We start from the raw sequence: 23,719 nt of genomic DNA on the forward strand, positions 1-23,719 counted from the left end.
TAACTATCATCAAACGAAGACTTATTTACTACAGTTCCTTCCACGTAAACCATTAGTCATTACTTCCGCTCACAAAATACTATTAACCAATAAAGATCTGCCTTGCCAGTACTAAACATTTCGTAGATGCAGGCCCTATCAGCGGCACCTACTCGAACAAAGTCGATCATAACTCGGTCAAGCGAGAAAAAATTTTGCAACCAAGCCGGTTAACGGTAGTCTCTTCACAACATTCGGTTTACCGAACCCGTCAGTGTGCTTATCAAAAAGTCTGGCCCCACCAGACCACAAGTCAGATCTCAACTAAGACTCGTGCTATTTCGTGGATTTATCTCCTTTTGGCCTCCAACGAACCAGTATCTATAACACTGTTATAACAAAGATACACAATATATAATACTCGCAGTTTTACATGATCAGACCTTGTTTCCAAATCCATATGCACTCGGATGCCGAACAAGAGTAAAGGCGAACTTACACTGTGCCCATGACACAGCATACTCGCTGTATGAAACTCTACTGGTAAATACTTCAACCAGTTTTAATTTACGTACGATGACTGAGACTACAGTCTTAGTCGAAATATCAGTCTCTGCATGAGCCACAACTTCTTTTAAATTTTTTATCTACCATTCGGTTAGGCGATTACAGTATCATCATAAGGGGGTTCTGTATGGTAACCTACATCTACTGGTACATATACTCCCCAAACCATTGTACATTTTGTGTTGGAAGGTACGTAGAACGACTAGTTGGATCCCGTGGATCAACAACACGCAACTATAATTCATACTATCATATTATCAAACGAACACCCAGTAAGCATGTCATCGCTGCTGCGCGAAAGTGTACATCGCCTGAAAACAATCACGCAACAGTCAGCCGGTATTATAGAAAGTATGAACATACACATACACATATACAGGATTTTTCACAATTCCTATTACGGGTTTGCAGAGGTTGCAGATGGAACTTAGGAGGTAAAATTTTGATAAGAAACCCATGGCCGGAAATGTACCGTATGGATGTAGTCGTAACATAAGTCTTCAAATGACTTTCAAATCTCCCGCTTCCCGGTACGCACACAGCAAACACAACGAGCTGTGACCTGTGACCTGTGTGGCACGTGGCACGGGCATTGTTTCGAGTACTCGCCAATGGGTCTTCTTGTGCGTGACGACGGACGTCCTCTTTAATGTCGGGAGTGCGTCGCGTCCTTGCAATAGCAGCCACCCCTCCCAGTTGCCGGACGTACCATTTTGTCACAGCTGTTGTTGTAAGCGAACGAAAGTGGTATGTGATGCCATAATTACAACAGAGACCGACGACGGTTACCTTTCCTCAGTTTGTGGGCGTCCGTGAAGTTGGAGATTTGAAAGTGATCCGATCTTGAAACTCATTTTGAATCCAAACGGTACATATCCGATCTTTTGAATCCGTACGGTACATATCCGGTCGCAGGTGCCTTATCAAAAGTTTATCTGCTAAGTCTACTATTCAATCCTTAGAAGCCTGTAATAGGAATTGTGAAACACCGTATGTATATATTCTGCAAGCCACTTTACAGTGCATGGCGGAGGGCAGCTCTTATCATTATTAGCGATTCTCAGTCCTGTTCCGTTCGCGCATTGAGCGAGTGAAAAAATGGCTGTCTGTGTGGCTCTCTACGCGTCCTGCCATCTCTTTCCTTATTCTCATCATTGCCGAACGTCCTGTTGCACTTTCAAAACGCCCTGTTACGATCATGACAATGCTACTCTAAATTCGTTGGATATCTATCATCATGTCTACTTGATAGGGACTTCAAATGCTGGAACAACATGGAAATGGAACTGCTCATTATAATGTAACGAATTGGAAAGTTGGTCATGTGAATTGTGACTGAGAACGTGAGGGACACACTCCAGCAATGTGGTTGCCACGTAGCGAACATTCTTACTTGTACCAAACTGCGGACGACAACACTTTTTTTTGTTGTAAAAGTGTAAATTATGTCGCAAATATTCCACAAACTGATGAATTCGCATCGATTTCGTTAAATCTTACCATCTTCTTAGAATCCAATTCCATACACCAAGCCTTTAATTCTAGGATATGCACGTGATATTGTACACGTCATTCCCCCACTGAACAAAATTTCGTTGTGCTGCAGTATCTGTCGAAATACATCTTAAAAATACGTCATTAAAAATATCGTTATAAATATAACGCCAAAAGTATATTTTCAAAAATACAGTTTCAAAAATATTTCTTTTTAGGATAATACGGCAGATAGTTGGGATTATGCCTTGACTGCTTATCTACAGCACTTCGTCGAATAACTGGAAGAATACATGTAAATTAAATTCGTTTTGTTTATTTAATAAATACTCACGGTTTTTCTCCTTTTCTACGAAAATTTCCAATTTCTCCAAGACGTTTAGCAAAGGCTGTTGATCTTATCATACTATCTTGAATATACCTAAAGTATGCTTAGTTGTTTTCAAATGCCCACTCAGTGCTGCACGTTTGGAATTTAAATTGCAGTATTCTTTATAACGTACTTTAAATGCTCTTTCTATTTGGCCATTGCACGTGCTCTGCCAGTTTTGACAATTATTTTTATATTCTCTTGAATTACTGTATTTGTCCTTAAGCACATTCTCTTTGTGTTTTAATGCATATCTAATGCGATTTCTTATCCGAAATGCGACGTTATATTTTCGTCTTGGGAAGAATCTCGCAATACGATGTTACAGGACGTTTGTATGATAGTGTAATGTACCGTTTATTTTCTGCTGGACTGCCTGTATTATTTTGCTTTGGCTGTGGTACAATTTCATCAAAATGGTTCAAATGGCTCTGAGCACTATGGGACTTAACATCTGTGGTCATCAGTCCCCTAGAACTTAGAACTACTTAAACCTAACTAACCTAAGGACATCACACACATCCATGCCCGAGGCAGGATTCGAACCTGCGACCGTAGCAGTCGCGCGGTTCCGGACTGAGCGCCTAGAACCGCTAGACCACCGCGGCCGGCCAATTTCATCACAGCACGTTCTTGATAACTGTTCCTTACTGCTATCTTCTTGGTTGTCTACAATTCTCAGCTATTTCTTCACCAGTGAGTGCTGACTGTAACATTCTGCGTAAAGCTTAGTAAAAATACGCTTTTTTGTACTGGGTTTCATGATTTTAATTATTCCTAAGTGCGTTGGCTTCCTGTTGACTTTAAAAATATGTTTCCCATCCGATCTACTGACAAATGGGGAAAATTAGTGCTACAATCAGTTTCATGTTCAATTGTGTCGATATTTTTGGGTTCATTTGGTTAAGTTTGTCAGTGACTTCATTTAAATTTTGTTTGGTTTCTCAAAATAAAACTATATTGTCATCATTATATCGGTGATAATACAGTATTTTCCCTTTTATATCAGGTAACTTCTGAAAACTCAAATTTCCAATCATTAAGGAAAATTTCTGACAAAATGCTTGATAAATTATTACTCATTGCTAAGCCATCTCCCATTATGTAAATTTTCCATTAAATTAAGGCTAAACTGCAGAAAGTCCAACAACTCTACGATCCCACTTACTGCCATAGTTTTATGCTTTCGCAAATCACTTTTAATTATTTCTAATGTTTCGTCAAGCGGGGTGAACATATTTGTAACATCCGAAGAGTCGAAAATTGGGGTATTCATATTTGGGGTATCCATATTTGCTACACACTTAGCAAATTGCTGCTATTTTTAATGCTAAAAGTCTTATCAAATTTGTACATTATATCGGTGATAATACAGTATTTTCCCTTTTATATCGGCTAACTTATGAAAAATCAAATTTCCAGATCATTAAGGAAAATTTTTGACAAAATGCTTGATAAACGAGTACCCATTGTTTTTTTACCAAGTAAGTTAGTTCGCTATTGGGAGCATATTCAATATTATTAATAAGTCTAATTGACTTGTCAGGTTTGTGTAATTTAATCTGAGCTCTTGCAGTGGGAAGGCTTGTTTTCATTAACTTTAGTCTACGTCAGTAAAACATATCGAGTGCGACCTCTGGCTGTCCTGGAAAACTTAGTTTCAGCAGCCGCTATTTGCTCTGTGGTTATGTCAGGAAACACCGTATACGAATACATTATAGAATGAGATTTTCACTCTGCAGCGGAGTGTGCGCTGATATGAAACTTCCTGGCAGTTTAAACCTGTGTGCCGGACCGAGACTCGAACTCGGGACTTTAGCCTTTCGCTGGGAAGTGCTCTGCCATCTGAGCTACCCAAGCATGACTCACGACCCGTCCTTACAGCTTTACTTCTGCCAGTACCTCTTATCCTTCCTTCCAAACTTGACAGAAGCTCATCCGCGAACCTTGCAGAACTAGCACTCCTGGAAGAAAGGATATTGCGGAGATATTGCTTAGCCACAGCCCGTGGGATGTTTCCAGAAGAGCTTCTGTGAAGTTTGGAAGGTATGAGACATGGTACTGGCAGAAATGAAGCTGTGAGGACGGGTCGTGAGTCGTGCTTGGGTAGCTCAGATGGCAGAGCAATTGCCCGCGAAAGGCAAAGGTCCCGAGTTCGAGTCTCGGTCCGGCACACAGTTTTAATCTGCCAGAAAGTTTCACGAGTACATTGAAATGAAATGATCGTATGGCATTTTTAGACTCTGGCGTCGCTAGGCCAAGAACTGTATGTCGGACTGTGTGTTACTTTTATGATGATCGCATACTTCCAACTTATAACAGAGGCGGGTCCCCGATTAATCCTGTTATTACTGAAGGAAGATGATTCCGACAGATCCGAATAAACTGCCGGCAGATGTCTTATCGCGTTCTTGTTTAATATTGTGCGACTCTGACAGTAGACTAACACACTGCAAAATTCCTTGGGCTACGATTCCTTCCAATAAGGAATCAGAAAAACAAAGCAAAACTTCCCGAATGAGGACTTGTGTCGTTAATTTCAGTTGCGGTTTTGCTTTCCATAGCTGCAGAGAAAGTTTCATAACGCCTCGGATGACCCTAACAGGGCGTAAAATTACTTCCTGTCCTCACCCAGCCTCATTTCACAGTCGAGAGGTTCGAAACTTTCGCCTGTGGACAGCCAGAGGAGCGCCCAGTTATTTTCCTGTTGCTCGGATTTGTTTGAGATGTCTCCCATCGGCGTTGCATCACCGTTCACTGTGGGACTAGTAATACGTTTACATTATTTTTACGTCACATTCGTTGAGCGTCGAAGGAGGGAAGAATTGTCTACGATAACGTGGTCTTTTAAGTTTCTTTCTTTGTACATAACTGAACCAGAGAACAGGTACACATATTGTAGGAATATATCAACGTGTGTGTGTGTGTGTTGACAATCATTATAGTTGAAACCACATAAACGCCTAATATTTTAGATGTTACGCAATGTTTTGAAATCTTCAGTTGGATATGACGCTCGACAGAAAACGCCTCACTTTATAACGAACCGTGGACTTTAGAAGCTCGTGCTGATTCATAAGTTTATTTTCCTGAACATCTACCGTAGTAATATTATTCGCAATTACGGTAAAGTACACATTTACACTGATATTCTAAAGGCCTTTCTCGGCGTCTTAGCGTGCGATAGAACTTGCAATTATTGAGACACTGTTTTGTCATTATCTCGTCCACAACGCATTTCAGCTATTCTCCCAGGTGTTAAGTACATCACAGAAGTTGTAGAGACCGAAGTCCAGTCTTTAACACGCGACTCTTAATATTTCAGCAGCATAATGCATAATCGTATGAGTATGTCTCAGCCTTGTTTCGCCTTACAGGGCACGTGCTTTTAAATCAAGCGGAGCATCAGCACGTTGTAATTGGCACTTCAGTGTCTTCTGACAATTAGTACCGACGAACTCTTCGTGAGTTCGGACACAGATTGTAGTCCAAATCTGCAAGCACTTGGTCATACTTTGAAGGTGCCGATTCATAACACGTACATACTCTTACTTAGGGCCACTATAGTATTGACACTCTACTGAGTTTGGTTCAAAATGGCTCTGAGCACTATGGGACTTAACTTCTGAGGTCATCAGTCCCCTAGAACTTAGAACTACTTAAACCTAACTAACCTAAGGACGTCACACACATCCATGCCCGTGGCAGGATTCGAACCTGCGACCGTAGCGGTCGCGCGGTTCCAGACTGTAGCGCCTAGAACCGCTCGGCCACACCGGCCGGCTACTGAGTTTGGTCCGATAATATAGCTTAATTACTAAAAATTTAACCATTCGTTTGCTGCCAGTCACGGATGACATTAAATTTATGATTTAATTGTTTATGTGTTCTGGCTGTTGGCTCAAGTTAGGGCATCTTAAATCTGGTGGTGTTCATTCGGTAATCCTTCTCGATGCTTTTCAGAGGAATTGTTACCCAGTAGTTACAGCTACAGCTTATGGACTGCGACTGTGCTTTAGAAATAGAATTTTCTACCTCGTTAACAGCCGAAGTAGCGAATTCTGAACGTAAAGCGGAAGCTCTCCTCTAGAGGCCACCTGCAGCGGAGCTGTACGGTTAATTGGCTTCTCGTCGTTAGTGAAGTGAGTGACTTGCTTTTCATGTCTGCGCCTTTGTGTCGGCGTGCCTCGCTGCTCTGAGCTTATAACTCTGTTTTGTAAGCCAATTTCATCTGTTTACGCATCCTACAGCATTTAACATGTATTGCTTTTTTCCGCAGTTTGCCGACGTCCACCCGAAGGAGACTGAGGAGGTATGGGCAACGCTTTGTTCCTGTTGGCCCAACAACCTCAAAGTCATCATTCGGTATCTGATCATCGTATCGGGAATGGCGCCCAACGAGTTGCTGCCCTATGTAAGTATCCGCGGCACTTTTGGTTCTGCTCTTCTCGTATAGAGACAGTAAGACAGATCCCCGTAATTTGCAGTTCTTTGGCTACAATCATACTTCCTACAAATTACACCGTAAACAGAAGTTCAAGACGTATTTTCCTTCGTGTGTAAAGTTAGCTACCCGTGCCTTAGTGGCCGTTATGTTCGCCATTGTGCACACCGGAGCCAGTCTCCAGTAATATGGGGAAGAAGTCTTACTGTGGCCTGGGGGTAAAGGGCTGGTCTTTCCTTACTACTCCTAAACCTGTAGTGGTCTGTGCATAATAGGCTGATTTCAGCGGCGAGTAATTTTCCTGTGGCCGCCGATGTTTTCCAGTGCCCACCGAGAAGAAACGTATGATAGTCCTGTCAGGGAGCACCACATTACAAAAGCGCTGTTACCGGGAGCAGGAAATTGTCAATGAAAATGCCTGTTTCTGTTGCTGAGGTTGACCGGCTGAAAGGATTAATAGGAAATACTTTTCGTCGAGTCGGCCGGCAGCCCTCATGAGGTTGACATGGTAAATCGTGGCTCTGTGTGGCGAAGTTGTCGTTTTAAAGAGTTGCGAGCTAGCGGTCCTTCGTGATCAACAAATTCGGAAGGACTATAGTGTGAAGTGCGTTTCCAGTGGCCGGCGTGGAATTCTGTTTAATCCATCTTCGGTTTTCTAAGCGATAGTTGCCTTTTTGTGAACGTGCAAGTGCTAGATAGGAAGAGGCATTTTATTTGTATCAGAGCGGCGAGCCATTAGCTACCTGAAAATAGTGTTTACCGAGCGATACGCCCTTTCCGAGGTTTAGTTGAAGCAAATAATTCGTTTCCATGTAAATCTGAGTTAACCATTTGCATGTCTGCTTGACCTATTGACGTTGATGTATTCCTGTTTTGTTGCTGTAGAGATTACTGGAGGAAGTTGCTGGGAGGCAGTTGGATAAGATCTACGAGCTGTTCGTGATGTACATATTCCAGTCGAGCATTCAGATCCAGTAATCTCCCCTGAAAATAGTTAAATAGCTTCATGATTTTAAATTACAGGCTTTGGAGGAGTGGCGAGTTTTAACCCCATCTCGAGGGTCAAATCGAGACTGGCATCCCTAATTTAAACTGCTCTCATAGGTCTGGTAGCGCAGTAAATTAATCCTTGTCCGCCAATAAACGTTTCCGATTAACTCCGTGGATCGTTACTTGGCGTAATTTGTGCGGCTCGCCGCACATCGCTTGGCTGCAGGGATTCTGGCTGCGGCAGCGCGTGAGAGTTCGCCCGGTGCCACGGAATCTTCCAGAGTTCCGACCCTCTCACACTTCCCCACCGTCTTCTTCCCCATAATGTGCGTGTCCCGCACCTAGCAGAATTCTGCTTCGTCTCCCACAAGCTGGCGTGTAGCAGGACACGTCACTGCTTGATCCTAGTCCACTTTATGCAATAGCTACTTACTCGTAGCGCCACAGAACTCGATTTTTCACTGAAACATAAATGCACTAGATTGATATTAACGCGTTTTATACTTCTGTCGCTGTTCTACGCATGTGCGTCTACTCTCAGAGACGGCGCAACGGTGCTTTAGTGCACTCAAATCATTGGCTAATTGTGGCAAACTGATTTATTAGGTGGCTACTTATTTTAATATACCGGGTGATCAAAAAGGCAGTTTAAATTTAAAAACTGAATAAATCACGGAATAATGGAGATATAGAGGTACAAATTGACACACATGCTTGGAATGACATGGGGTTTTATTAGAACCAAAAAAATACAAAAATTCAAAATATGTCCGACAGTTGGCGCTTCATCTGATCAGAATAGCAATAATTAACGTAACAAAGTAAGACAAAGCAAAGACGATGTTCTTTACAGGAAATGCTCAATATGTCCACCATCATTCCTCAACAATAGCTGTAGTCGAGGAATAATGTTGTGAACAGCACTGTAAAGCATGTCCGGAGTTACGGTGAGACATTCGCGTCGGATGTTGTCTTTCAGCATCCCTAGAGATGTCGGTCGATCACGATACACTTGCGACTTCAGGTAATCCCAAAGCCAATAATCGCACGGACTGAGATCTGGGGACCTGGGAGGCCAAGCATGACGAAAGTGGCGGCTGAGCACACGATCATCACCAAACGACGCGCGCAAGAGATCTTTCACGCGTCTAGCAATATGGGGTGTTTTTTTTGGGTTCTAATAAAACCCCATGTTATTCCAAGCATTTGTGTCAATTTTTACCTCTCTATCTACATTATTCCGTGGTTTATTCAGTTTTCAAATTTATACTGACTTTTTGATCACCCAGCACATTGGCTGAAGTGTCAACGAAATTATTTTCTTCATAGTTGGCTCTGCCTCCTGTATCACCTGCCTCCATTCTTCTCTGTCCATCGCCTTCATTCTCCAATTTCTTATTCCCATCGCCTTTAGATCTTCCATATCGTCCAGACACCTTTTCCTGGGTCTACCTCTTCTCCTTCTCCCGTCAGGTTTTCCCATGAAAACTTTCTTGACACTCCGAGTTTCTGGCATTCTCTGTACATGTCTTGCCCATCTTATTCTTCCCTGCTTAATTAAACGAAATTACTTATAGAGATCATAAGCAACGTTAGGTGTTTTATTACTTATTAAACTGTATTTTACTAAGCGCCAGAGGCACATATTATGAAGGACAACAAACCTACAAAATACGCTGCTGTAAAAAATTAGTACACCTGGAGAGGACGTCGATTTTGATCCGATGACGGCATATGCCACTTGGGGAATAGTAGATGTACCGATAATGGTACCAACATCTTCCGTCAACAGATAACGTAGTGACATAGCTACTTGAGCGCTGTCTGTGTCTACCCTTTAATAGGGAATGCTCGCAACCAGAAGGCTCAGTGTGGTGCAAGCGTGTGAAGCACTCGTGCTCCCTATAGCCATCTAAACGAGTTTGAATGGGTTCAGATTGTGGCATTTGGAGTGGGGGGTGGTCTTTTCCGAAAAGCTGGACGTGCTGCATCAGTTGTGCAAGATATTTGTATCAGTGGTCACGTGAACATTCTCACACCCCTAGACGAGGTTGTTGGTGTACACGCAGCACAGACGCCCGCCAGCATCGTCGTATTGTATGGGCAGCAGTGGTAGATCCTACAGCTACCACCACAGAAGATAAGAGGGCTTGTGAGCCCAGACGTGTCAACACCAACTGCTGTGAACCGATTACTAACAGGTGTACCGGTATGAAATGAGCGTTAAGATACAAATCTGTCGATACGGAACATTTGTTGTGAACGAGCCTTAATTTTTTTTGTTTGGTTGGTATGAGATCTGTCAAAGATATTTATTTTAAATCACGTCGTCGAACAAACATCATCATGTGTTTTAATCGTGTTAACAATGTCAAATTTTGTACCAGAAAGTGATGACTTGCGGAAAGCATTAATTTTTTGTTTTCATTTGAAAAAAAGTGCTGCAGAGTCGCATCGAATGCTTGTCGAGGCATATGGTGATCATGCTCTATCAGAAGCAACATGCAAAAGATGGTTTCAACGGTTCAGAAATAATGATTTTGATGTAAGAAATAAAGAACGTGGAAGACCACCAAAAAAGTTCGAAGACGCCGAATTGCAAGCAATATTGGATGAAGATAATACTTTGAGTCAGAAACAAATAGCACCAATGCTAAATGTTGCACAACAAACAATTTCTGACCGTTTGAAAGCTATGGGAAAGATCCAAAAGTGTGGAAAATGGGTGCCACATGAATTGAATGAAAGACAGATGGAAAACCGAAAAACCATTTGTCAAATTTTGCTTCCAAGACATGAAAGACAATCAATTTTGCGTCGAATTGTTACTGGCGATGAAAAATGGATTTATTTTAAGAATCCTAAACGGGAAAAATCATGGGTTAATCCGGGACAACCATCAACATCGACTGCAAAACCAGATCGATTCCCAAGAAGACAATGCTCTGTGTTTGGTGGGATCAGGAAGGTGTGGTGTATCATGAGCTTCTAAAACCCGGTGAAACTCTGAATACTTATGACTACAGACAACAAATGATCAATTTGAACTCTGCATTGATCGAAAAAAGACCAGAATGGGCCAGAAGACATGGCAAAGTAATTTTTTTACACGACAATGCACCTGCACACAAAGCAAAACTGGTTCAGGATACAACCAAAACACTTGGCTGGGAGATGCTACACCACCCGCCGTATTCACCAGACGTGGCCCCTTCCGACCACCATTTGTTTTCATCAATGGGACACGCATTGGCTGAGGAACACTTCGATTTCTACGAAGAAGTCGAAAATTGGGTGTCTGATTGGTTTGCTTCAAAATACTAACATTTCTATTGGCGTGGTAACACAAATTGCCAGAAAGGTGGTCAAAATGTATAGAAAGCAATGGTCAGTACTTTGAATAAAATGTTTTTACTTTTCAATTCAAAATTAGTGTTTCATTTTCACAAAAACAAACGTTCATTTCATAGCGGTACACCTGGTAACCGCATGACTACAGGCACGCACACCTCTAGTCTGTCTTCCACTCACGCCACAGCACAGACGTGCACGGCTGGACTGGAGCCGTCAGAGGATCATTTGGAAGATGGAATGGCCGTAGTCTTCAACGAAGAATGTAGATTCTGCCTGCACACAAGTGATGGTCGTTTGTGCGGAGACCTGTTGAGCGCTGTCTCACAGAGCGCATTCGTCCAAGACACATTGCCCGTACCTCAGGCCTTATGATCTGGGGTGCGATAAGCTACCAACTCTCGTCCACCTTTGTGTTTCTGGAGGGGGCGGTGACCAGCGCTTGGTATGTGCAGAATGTTGCTAGGCACGTTCTTTTGCCGTTTTTGCAACGGGAAGAAGACGTGTTGTTCCAATGCTCGCCCACACACTGCCCGTGAAACTCAACGTGTTCTGCAGGACGTGCAGCAACTTCCCTGGCCAGTACGATCTCTGGACTTGTCTCCAGTCGAGCACATGTGGGACATGATGGGAAGAGAACTGACTCGTGCGACTCGTCACCCAACTTTTACAGAACTACTTAAACAGTTCGAGCAAGCGTGGAATAACGTATACCAAGATAGTATTAGCCATCTGTCCGATCGATTGGATGCCAGAGTCAGCGGGTGCATTGTCGCCCGTGGAGACTACACTACGTACTAATGTGGGTGTTTCAGCATGGGTCGATACCTGATACCTCAGAACCGCTTGGGCTAGTGACCTGTAAATGTATTGATTTCATGTACTCCTGAAGCAACATTAGATCTTGACTGAATTGGAAACCTCCAAAAGGATGTACTAATTTTTTCCGGCAGTGTGTTTATCAACATTCAGCCAGACTTTCTGTCGCTAAACTGTAAAATACACGGAACCACCACCCGAATGGGATTATTAGAGAAGGAAAATAGAACTCAGATATTCTTTTCTTGCACAGACTATTCATCTCAAGTCTGTTGAGAGCAGTAGATCCCACCCTCCTTACACAAGCACGCGCGCGCCTTTAAACTGCTAATGCTGTAACCCTACCTTTGACAGCTTTTAGACGTTTTGTGCAGTCACGGTTTTCCCAAGACATAATGTCTCTGGTTATGATTATGTATCTTAGAGGGCTACACGATCCACGTATGATCCTCAAAAATTGTTACAGTACGTTTCTTCATTTGTCCATCAAGTCGAAAACGGTCGTCCTAAAATAAATAACATAGTGAGCCAGATGGCGTTTTCTTTCCCTCCTGTTCCTAGTAATGTCACCGCCGTGCTCATTATTCAATTTCGCACTTATAAAACATTGTCGAAAGACATATTTTAAGTGGATTGGGTGTGTGAAATTTCGGTCTGGTGACACGTTTCTCAGATTGTGCGCTGGTACGTGGCTATGTTGTCTCAACATTACACGAATTCTGCGAGGCTACTCTTGCCAAGAATGCCACGTGAAACAACTTTCTACGGAGAGTGGTGAGACTTATGCGTTAACAACCCTCCAGACGGGAAAGGGACGCTTCTCTGGCCTCGGATATGCATACGACGGAGGTTTTATTGCTGTTTATGCTCTGGGGTGCAAAGGGCATTATCTCGTGCTTCGCCGCCCGTGTGGTACCCGACTTTTGGACCAATCGTTACTTTCGAAATATCGTTGAATCTATACGCCTTAGCAAAAGTGTTAAATAGTGAGACTGCCGTAAACTTGCATCTCTTTTACATTTTCACATTCTGGGTTAGCTGGGATGACGTATTTCCTGCCTGTCTAGGTGATACCGTTGTAGACGGAACAACAGGCCCATTTCCCCTACAAGAACAGCATCTACTACAAATTAACAAAGCATCGTGCTCTTCTGGCTATATGAGCTAATTAGTGGATGAAAAAACCTTTAAACAAAAATTTTATTGTTATTACTGGGTATCTGTCGTAGTTCCAAGGAAACTGCTGTGTGGACTTGAAAGCCGATAGGAGCCGTGTGCACAGAATGCGGAAGCTCCACCTTTTCGCCTGTAGTTATAGATCTAAACCAGGAGATGTAAACTTGCCATGAGCGCACAGAAGGCTATGAAGCCGTTCTAACAGCTTCCGATCTGAACATTTTCGCTGTGGGTACCTGTTCTGGCACAAACGACGAGCCATCACAGCATTGTTGTGTTCCTTACCCTGCGTGAAGCCCACTTCTACCATCTCCCGAGTACATCTTGAACGCCAATGTACCATTCGCCGTGAAATTAACCGTCCTGTTAACAAATGAATAAAACGTTCTCGGTTTTCCAGCCGCGTCAATTCGAATAAACTTCCGATGGCCATCTCCGCCATCGTCGTCAGGAGTTCACCGCCAACGTTTTATTCATGTATGCCGTCCCGAAGGACTCCGAGGACACGTCCTGTTAATATCTTGCTACTGCAACAACCTGCGGGATAAACAACGTTCCGGTGAATATAACCTGTATAGTTTATGCAATATCAACTACTGCATTTCTAATGCTACATAATTTTCTTCTGCATGCCAGTTGTAGGGCGGAGGCTGTGGAGAAGCAATTTTATTTCAAAGAAGAAAGTTTACCTCTGCATGTTCCGCAATCTCGTCCTATTAGTACGTTGTGTTTTCCATTCAAAGCGTGCCCAATGTGCTAGAGTCTTCTTCGATTCCCTCCCCATCCCTCCCACCAATCGAGCCACCTCTCGGTTCGAAGGAATTCCATTAGGCACAGAAAGTCAAAAGTCGGAAAAGGCGTGCCGCTACCTACACCGCCTTCACCTTTGCAACGGAAAGCTTAATGAATTAGGACCGCACCACTCTCCACCATGAACCCAAGTAATTATTATTAATTTTAGTTGCATAAATAAGCGCACAAGTTACCAAGTCTGTAAACTTATCATCTCGAGGACTACCGAACGTTTGCAAGAGGGCAGTTAATTCGTTATTGCTACCTTTCCGAGACAACTATGAATTTCCTCAGACCTGGCACATCAACTTATTCTTTAGATATTCTGATTAAGCTTGCAGGGAGCAAAGGTTTAACACAAACCGGAATGCACTTATAAGCGTTGAAGGACATGAAACGAAAACGTTACTTGCGAAGGGAATTAGACAGGGTTGTAACCTCTTCCCGATGTTACCCAGTCTAGACATTGCAAAAGCAGTCCAAAAAATCTGGATAACTGGGCAAAGTATTTGTTAAAATTTTCGGACAGATATTAATAATTTTTCCCGATTGCTTTATGTGAAGGATCAGGCCCCAACCTTTATAAAAGCATTTCCGCTACACCAAATACAGGGTGAATAAAAAGTAAGGGAACACACAAACTGCAAGAAGCGGTTCCCGAAAGGAAAATTAACAAAAACGTTCATATCAACTTAATCCGTTATTTATTCCTCGAGCAAGCCAGGAAAGCTTTTGTATGTTGTTAAGAACATGGTAACGGTAGAGTGGCCACACGGATTTACTGAGCCACCTACTCTGGCTGGTGGATTTTTCCTTGGTGGGAGGAATAGTACGGGATGCAGTCAGGCTCGCGATGCCAGCTGAGGAGCTACTCGACAGATCAGTAGCGGTTCCAGAGTCAAGAAACCAGACAACAGCTGGGAGAGCGGTGCGCTGGCCACGTACCCCTTCATAACGCATCCGATGGCGCCATTGGCAGGGGATGACACGACGATCAGCCGGGTCCACTTGGCCTGTCTAGGGTCAGAACACGGAACTTAACCTTTTTGCTCTGATAGACAGCAACCGCCAACTCGTAGGAACTTTGTATTCAATATTCGGAGTTCGTGCGTGCATGCATCCTTTAAGACAGATGAACAACCCTGGGCCACCGTAGGATGTTCGTACACTGGTTCTGCAACAGCCGGCTCTATACGATCGTGGAACAAGCTCCAGGCTCTTCACCTGCCATCATGGGATAAGCCTTAAGACGGTGTTGTAGCCGGCCGGTTGGCAGAGCGGTTCTAGGCGCTACAGTCTGGAACTGCGCGACCGCTACGGTCTTAGGTTCGAATCCTGCCTCGGGCATGGATGTGTGTGATGTCCTTAGGTTAGTTAGGTTTAAGTAGTTCTAAGTGACCGATGACCTCAGAAGTTAAGTCCCATAGTGCTCAGAGCTATTTGAACATTTGATCGGTGTTGTATATTGTGTATGGAAATCGATATTGTCCATATCATCTGCATCGTGTGCAGGGATTATCGGCAGCGGATTTTCCTGCCCAAGAAAAGTTTTTTCACTGGCGGTTGCAACAGATCACTATCATTATGGTTTCTGTCGTAAGCGCTCTTCACCGATAAAGCGACATGTGGTAGAGATAGCATCATAAACATACGCGGGCGTCATCTGTGGTCTATAGAAAATCCTCGGGGATTGTCGAATCGTCGCATCAGCAACGATTTAGCATCAAGTTTAGGCCAGGAATAATTGGCGACCGCCAACATTAGTGGTTGTTTTACCAGCACGACTTAATGAACACATGTGTGAGGTATTTCTGCAGAAAACTCTGTCTCTTTGGCTGTAGGGTGTGGCTTTAGCAATGCGAAAGATAATGTGACTGATCCATGATGGGATTCCAGCCCATTTCTGTATTTTTGCTCGTCAGTACTTCAACAACAGCTTCCCCAGCGAACGGATAGGATGAGGAGGCCTTTGCGTCTGGCTACCTCGATCACCGGACTGAAAACTCCTCGGTTTTTTAGTTGTGGGGCATCTGGAAATATATATTGGACCAGATGCTGATATGTAGGCCCTTCAACACTATGTCCGTATAGCCCGTGCCGCTATTCGTCTACAGCTTGGCAGATTCAGTAGAGATAGATTATTATCAATGATGCGACGCGTGAACGCTGGCATTGTATCCCGTGGCCTTATCGAATATGTAACACTGCAGAAATTAATACCACGTGGCTAATGTGCAATCTAGGCCTGTAAGGAATCGTATCTTGAAGTTTATCTCCATACTTATTATTCACACTATGTTGACGTATACGAAGAAAACACTAAGCAAACAGTACACAGCCGACGAAGCGATAACGTATGCAGCTGGCGGGGATGTGACGGAGCTTTGGCGCAACTGCGAGATATACCGGACAGTGTTTCTGTAGAATCATACGCTACGGGCAAATAGAAATTCATATGGAGGGCTGGAAGGGCAAAATTGCATTTTCTTGGCCCTTTGGTGAGTGCCGCCGGCTTCGCTGTGACAGCAGAGCAGACACTGCCCACTCCCTACCACAGCGTGGAACGACTGGGGATTCATTGAAGTAGCCGCGTGGGTGAGGCTTCGGATGTGCTGAATAAACACAGAGGGCAGCAAAACACATCGCCTCGTGCTAGACGTTTACCTCGAATATGAAAGCGTACTCCGTCTACCATATAGCTTCGCATACATCATCTGTGTTGATGATTTACCCCCACAGGACACTGATGACCTTTTTTTCGAATTTGAGAGATCTGTCAATTCTCTCAGTTTCGTACATTGCCTGCATGCGAAAAAGTACCAAGGCCATATATCTGGTGAAAGAATATAATTTAAAAATAACAGCAGGAAAACAAACTAAGGCATATGGTTGATGATAGTGATTTCGCAATTTGGACGAAGTAAAATAGTAATAGTAATAATAATAATGATGATGATAATAATAAGATACACCTAGAGGTGTGGCGATAGGTATCACAAAACAGAACAGGCAAAATAACTGATTTGCTTTTAAAATAATCTTCTCTGACCGCGATGTACTTTTGGCAACGTTTTATGAAACTGCTGGAAACTTCCAACAAACGTTTCTTTTGGATTCGATCGAAGCATTGTTGCCAGATGCGCGCCGACTACTTTGGTGCTCCGGGGCTCGAGCCAAATACATAATTTTGTTGGTGCGCCACACCCACAAAATTTTTAGTCTGATAAAAATAAAATAAATATTTCTCACTTGCCTGTATCAAAAAGTAATGAATATTGAAACAATGAGATGGAAGTTAAAAGTTCTGACCTCTAAAACATATATGTTTGTTTCAGATTACTTTGTGAAGGGAAAAAAAAGCAACGCACTTCCCCCGTTCCGTGCCTCTCTAATAACAGTTGTGCTGTACTACTATACTGTGAATGTAATCCCGTCTTTTCGGTTTGCTTTCACGTTTCCTTACAATTGACACGCTACAATACGCACATTCCATTCGTCAACAATTGTTTTAAAATATCTGCTTGCCAATATTGAGCAATAATAAAGAATAATCCGAGCTCCAAGGAAGCCGATTGGTGCAGACTACATCAACAGTTATTTTTTTAAAACATACCAGCGATGAGGTTTAAGATTTCTGTAAAAATTTTTCACGTAATCTGAATTGTTATCGTTTTGTTTGTTGAGACAAAGGCTTTGAAGGACGCAGGAGCTTATATTGTAGCCCGTAGGGCTGTTACCGCAGCGATGCGATGCTAGTATTTAAGAGGGCCTCCTGACGGAATGCGTGGAGCAAAAGCTCTTCGACGGGCAAAAATTTTCGCAGTTTTCAAACTTCGCGCAGTTTTCAAACTTTGCGCGATTACTGGCCGCGTGTGGAAAGCTGGAACACAATACTGAGTATTGTTTGTATACATACTATTGAATCCGAAAAGTTTCGCACACTTTTGTCATACATTTGTCGTCATCATCACATGTGGATACTACTAACACTGACAATAATGTAAAGCAAGTTCAGCCAATAAATAAGGAATACGAAAATGTGTCTTCTGCCAGTCCCTGTAGTACATCAGCAAGAAGTGTCAGGTAGCCGTCAGGCATGTCATACCATGAAGGATGGAAAAATACATTTCCTTGAATTTATTATGACAAATAATTGGGCAACTTGTGCTGCAATGTGTGTAAAAACGCCTTTGATTTCTGTATAGTGCTTCCGGCGGCAATTACTGCAGACAGAGATTCGTGTAATGCATTTATTTGAAATCGGCCGGCCGGTGTGGCTGAGCGGTTTTAGGCGCTTCAGTCGGGAACCGCGCGACCGCTACGGTCGCAGGTTCGAATCCTTCCTCGGGCATGGATGTGTGTGATGTCCTTAAGTTGGTTAGGTTTAAGTAGTTCTCAGTTCTAGGGGACTGAGGACCTCAGAAGTTAAGTCCCATAGTGCTCAGAGCCATTTGAACCATTTGAAATCGATTTTCCCAGTGGCAAAAGGCAATTGAAGGTTTCAGAGTTCATGAACAATGTACACTTCACCGTTCGTCCGTCACTGCCCTGACAACTACGAAACAACGTACCAATGTGTCATCCCTTATCTCAACACACAAATTAGAAGATATGAAATATGCACGCAAGACGATTTTAAAGGTAATAACGTCCCGCCAGTGTTTAAGTCATCGTGTTTACACCTATGAAACATCAAATATTCATGAGTAGCTGCTTCTTAGAGCAGAAAATCCTTTGACCTGCAATCTTGGCTGCAGCGAACTTCATATAAGTTAGTTTCCTACGATAAATTGAATGAAATTGTCTCGTTATTATCCGGCTACTCTGAGCAAAACATAGTGAAACATATTAAAGAGGCAGTATATTTTTCTCTTCTTGTAGATGAGACTTCCGACATACTATTGAATGAACAACTATCTATGTATTTCAGATACGTCGATAAAAATCTTCAGTTTGAAGAAGTTTTTACGGGCTTCTATGAAGCAGCTTCAGCAAGTTCTAGGACATTGTTTGAAGTCATCCAGAACGTCATAAGACGTTTATCACTCGACATAAAATACTGTCGTGATCTGTGTTATGATAGCGTAAGCAATGTCTGTGGACATTTAACAGGATTACAAAGTATAATTACCCGGTTGAAGCCGAGAGCTATAATTGTTGTTTGACGCATAATTTAAATTTGGTAGTACAAGATGCAATGTAAAGTGTTAGTTATGTGCGACACTTTCTGGTCATACTTCGTGAATTGATATCATTTGTAAGACATTCGCCAAAGAGGCTAGAGGTGTTTCAGTCGTTACAAGAAGACAACGAAGATGTTGTTGTAAAAAAAATTTCGCAGACTGACTTTGCGACCATGCTGTCCTACGAGGTAGTGTGCCAAGCTACAATCGCTAAAATCGTTGCCGGCCGATGTGACCGAGCGGTTCTAGGCGCTTCATTCCGGAACCGCGCTGCTGCTACGGTCGCAGGTTCGAATCCAGCCTCGGACATGGTGATGTCCTAATATTAGTTAGGTGTAAGTAGCTCTATGTCTAGGGGACTGATGACCTTCAGATGTTAAGTCCCATAGTGTTTAGAGCCATTTGAATTAAAATCGTTGGAAAGTAATTATGACGTTCTTGGCAGCCCGGTTAGCCGTGCGTATAACGCACTGCTTTACGGATGAGAAGGCGTGCCGGTCCCCGGCGGATTAATGTCGAGGTCCGGTGTGCCAGCCAGTCTGTGGATGGTTTTTAAGGCGGTGTTCCATCTGCCTTGGCGAATGCGGGCTGGTTCCCCTTATTCCGCCTCAATTACACTATGTCGGCGATTGCTGCGCAAACACGTACGCGTACACAATAATTACTCTATCACAACAAACATTGGAGTTACACTTGTCTTTTGTGAGACGTTCCCGGGGGGGCTCCACTGGGGGCCAAACCACACAAAAACCCTGGGTTCGGTGTGGGTCGGCGGTGGGGTGAGTGGACTGCTGTACGCTGTCGTAGGGGCTGTGTACCACTGAGGGCTATGGCGGGGACGAAGTCTCCGTCGTTTCTAGGTCCCCAGTTTCATACAATACAATTATGACGTTCTCATTAAATTATTGGAAGATCTGTCAGAAGAAAAAAGTGATATCGGTGGGAAGATTAGTGGGCATTTTTCAACCTGCGTCAATTCAGATTTCATATTTTCCTGAAAATGTTAATTTCAGTTTCGGCAGGATTGAACAACTTCAGTCTTCTTTTCAGAAGAAATCATTGTCATACCGAGAGATAGAAACATTGGTGGAAACATTGTCTGCAAATTAAGCTTCACAAAAGGTTATATTTTTTTGAGTTGTGGAATCAAACCATTAGGAAAGAGGAGGAACTTGTCATTGATGGACCAGTTTAGCCTAGAAAAAGTAAGACGCAAAAACGCTAAGACGAAGGTAGTGCTCCTCATAAGTATCAAATGATGGAGGAAATGTGCAGACAAATATTGTTTGAAATATTTGATGTGGCTGTGGATTCGCTAAATCGTAGATTTGACTCAAAGGTTCCGGAACCTATTTCACAAGTTGAAGCATTTGCTATCGGTCAAATAGGTGCTGATCGAATCCTGCAGTTCTGTGCGACAGACTTTGATAAAGACAAGCCTACATTTGATAGGGACATGTTTCTATATGTGTTTTGATAAAGACGAGTCTACATTTGACACGGACATGTTTCTATATTTGTGCAGAACGAAGAAAGAGGAAGTGGCCAACATCTCAGACATAACATATATTTTAAGTAGAGAAAATAGTGATCCCATACGTGAAATACTCACAGAATTTGTGGAGTTTGTTCGGATGATTTTAAATGTACCTGTTACTTCTTGTACATCTGAGTGGTCGTTTTAGCACTTCAACAATTGAAAACATTTTTGCGGCCAACAATAACACAAAAAAGATTGAAAAATTTGGCAATTTTGCTTGTTCATAAAGAAATGGCTAAAATGTTGATATTACTAAAATTGCAAACAAATTCATATGTGCAAATGACCAAAGAAGGAAAGTGTTTTATATTGAAAATTAATATGTCATTATTATAATTGGTGTGTTGTTAACATCGTTGCATCTTGAAATCACTGTACATGTGAGTTGTTTAAAGTACACAATACGTGATACAGATCTAACTGCCATTTTGTTAGTGAGTTAAATGTTGAAAAAAGACAATTTATTACAGGAAGAATCGATTAATGTTAACGATTACATATTTTGAGAATATTCGTTGCAGTAACTTATCCTTATAATCTAAACCCACTAGTGCGCCAGCCCTTGCGGGCCACGGCCTATCAGGAGGCCTTTATGTGGGCGGACACCTGGTCAGTGATCGCTTTGGTCCCAGGTATGCCCCTGGTACTCATTTCAGACTGAGCAGACCTCGAAAACATACGGCCTGTGCAGATGTGCAGGGATGCCGATTTTTTTTATTTTTTTATTTAATTTTTTTAACGTAGGCAATACGTAGTCAGGTCTGAGTTTTTGTAGGCCACTTTTGACCTTTACGTTACGCGACTCTTCTCGCGTATGATTTTCTCCGGCAACAGTGCGTTAGTAAAGGCGAGAGGTCTCCTACTTGCATAATACTCCGAATGAAATTGAAGATATCTGAAATGTGTCCTCTGAATTTCACTTCGGAGACGTGTCAATCAAGGTCTGTTGAATAGTCGTTCTTGTTTCGCAGTTGGAGCACTTTTGCTTGTGTACTGATTGGTCCCTGTACGGTTTGTTGTGTGTGTGTGCCTATTAGGCGAAGCGCGTGGCGCTGTACCTGGCGCGCGCGCGGCCGGAGCGGCTACTGGACGAGATGATGACGGAGCTGCAGACGGTGGAGACGCTGAACTGCCTGATCGAGCGCACCGAGACGCCGCCCTTCTACCGCCTGACCAGCATGCGCAAGGCCAGCTCGCACTCGGAGGGCGGTGGGGGTGCGGCTGGCGGCTCAGGGGGCGGCTCGGGCTCCTCTTCGTCGGATCCCGCGTCCTCGCGCTCCGACCTCGGCGTCGAGAAGGGCACCATCCATACCAAGCGCCACAGCGGCGAGGACCCCACCAAGACCGGGTGCGTACAGCCGCTCCTGCTCCCGTCGCTCTACGCCGTCGGCACTCGCTGCTGCTCAAAAGAGAAACTCGTTTGTGACGCGAGTTGGCAACGGGTCGCTTGCCAGTCACTTCCTGTCTGATTTAGCGGAAACGGCTACGTAACCAGTTCCAGGTGACTTGTGCCGGTCGATAGTGATTGCGGCTGCAGTGGTGACTTAACAAGTTTTTGATAACGAACTTGTCTGACGCTATTCCAAATGTACAATGAATCGTTTTCCTTAACAAGTTTTTGATAACGAACTTGTCTGACGCTATTCCAAATGTACAATGAATCGTTTTCCTTTCTCTACGTAACTAGTTTTAAAAATTCCTTTCACACTGACCAAATTTTTTTTTTTCGTGAATGGTCTAATTGTGCGGACCATAAAGGAAACGCTTCTTATGCTACAAAGTAATATGAAAAAGTTCGCGTCGGCGTGGTCAGCGTGGCAGCGTACCATGCAAGGGGCCCGGATTCAATTGCCGGCTTACTCGGAGATTTTCTCCGCTCGTGGACTGGGTCTTGCGTTGTCTTCATCATCATATCAACTTCGTCGATAAGCACGTCGCCGAAGTGGCGGCAGCTAAAAAGACTTGCACACGGCGACCGGTCTACCCGATGGAAGACCCTACCCACACATTTCATATGGAAAAAGGCTATCATTCTCACTCTACGTCAATATCTGTGAGATGGACTATCAAGGCCTTGATTGCTTAAACACGAAATATTTCTCTTTCAATATACGAGGGCATTCAATAAATAGTGCAATACATTTTTCTCTCGACAAGATTTGGGTGAAAAAATGCGGAATTTGTTGTGAAGTGTCTTGGAATATTCCCGCTTCAGACCCTGTAGTGTCATGAGGTTCCGATTGGTGGCAGCATTACAAGTAGCTTCAAACTGGCGTGTGTCACGGAGATGCGTTCCAAGCAGAGAGCTTCATTAATTTTTTTCTCTCTTTTATCTTTTTATTACGGAAAACCAGAGCATCTTAGCAGTTCATTGATAGTTGCTTGCAGAATGCGTACGAAGACATGGTAGTGAAAAAAAGCAGGCCGAATCGTTGTGCGAGGCGTCTGTTATTAGGTCGCGCAAACCTGTCCGATCTCCCGCATGCCTGCTTACCGCAAACAGCTGTGACTAATGCAGTGTTGGAACGTACAGACACTCTCATTCGAGGTGATCGACGGATCACAAACAAATACCTCGCTGCTCAACTGCAGGGCCCTGTCGGTAGTGCTGACGCACTCGTCCCCAGTTGGTGTACTGGAAGGTGTGTGTCCGCTGGGTTCCTCGCCTCTTAACAGAAAACCATGAAGATCAACGATGGACTTCCTGTACGGAATTGCTTGCGTGTTACGACGCCGATCGTGACAATTTTTTGTCGAACATCGTCACAGGCGATGAAACACTGGTTCGTCACTTCGAACCGGAAACAAAACGGCAGTCCATGGATTGGCGCCACAACACTTCTGCTCCTAAGTAAAAGTTAAAAGCCACACCCTCAGCCGATAAAGTCACGACGACGTTCCAGGCAAATGCTGGGATGGTTCGTTTGAAAAGGGCACTGACGATTTCCTTCCCCTCTCGTAATCCGAGCCTGTGCTCCGTCTCTAATGGCCTCGCTGTTGACAGGACGTCAAAC

The 23,719-nt window shown here is 43.5% G+C and overlaps 1 protein-coding gene across 1 annotated transcript in view; it reads left to right on the forward strand.

Annotated features, from left to right (window-relative positions):
* The window catches only part of LOC126469923 (protein furry), a 1,144,124-nt gene that overhangs the window by 893,144 nt on the left and 227,261 nt on the right, over positions 1 to 23,719 (forward strand). Inside the window, exons 28-29 of the mRNA XM_050097322.1 lie at positions 6,690 to 6,824; positions 21,743 to 22,053. Coding sequence (XP_049953279.1) covers positions 6,690 to 6,824; positions 21,743 to 22,053 — 446 coding nt within the window. The remainder of the gene's footprint in view (positions 1 to 6,689; positions 6,825 to 21,742; positions 22,054 to 23,719) is intronic.

This window comes from Schistocerca serialis, chromosome 1 (assembly GCF_023864345.2).
Source record: "Schistocerca serialis cubense isolate TAMUIC-IGC-003099 chromosome 1, iqSchSeri2.2, whole genome shotgun sequence".
NCBI lineage: Eukaryota > Metazoa > Arthropoda > Insecta > Orthoptera > Acrididae > Schistocerca > Schistocerca serialis.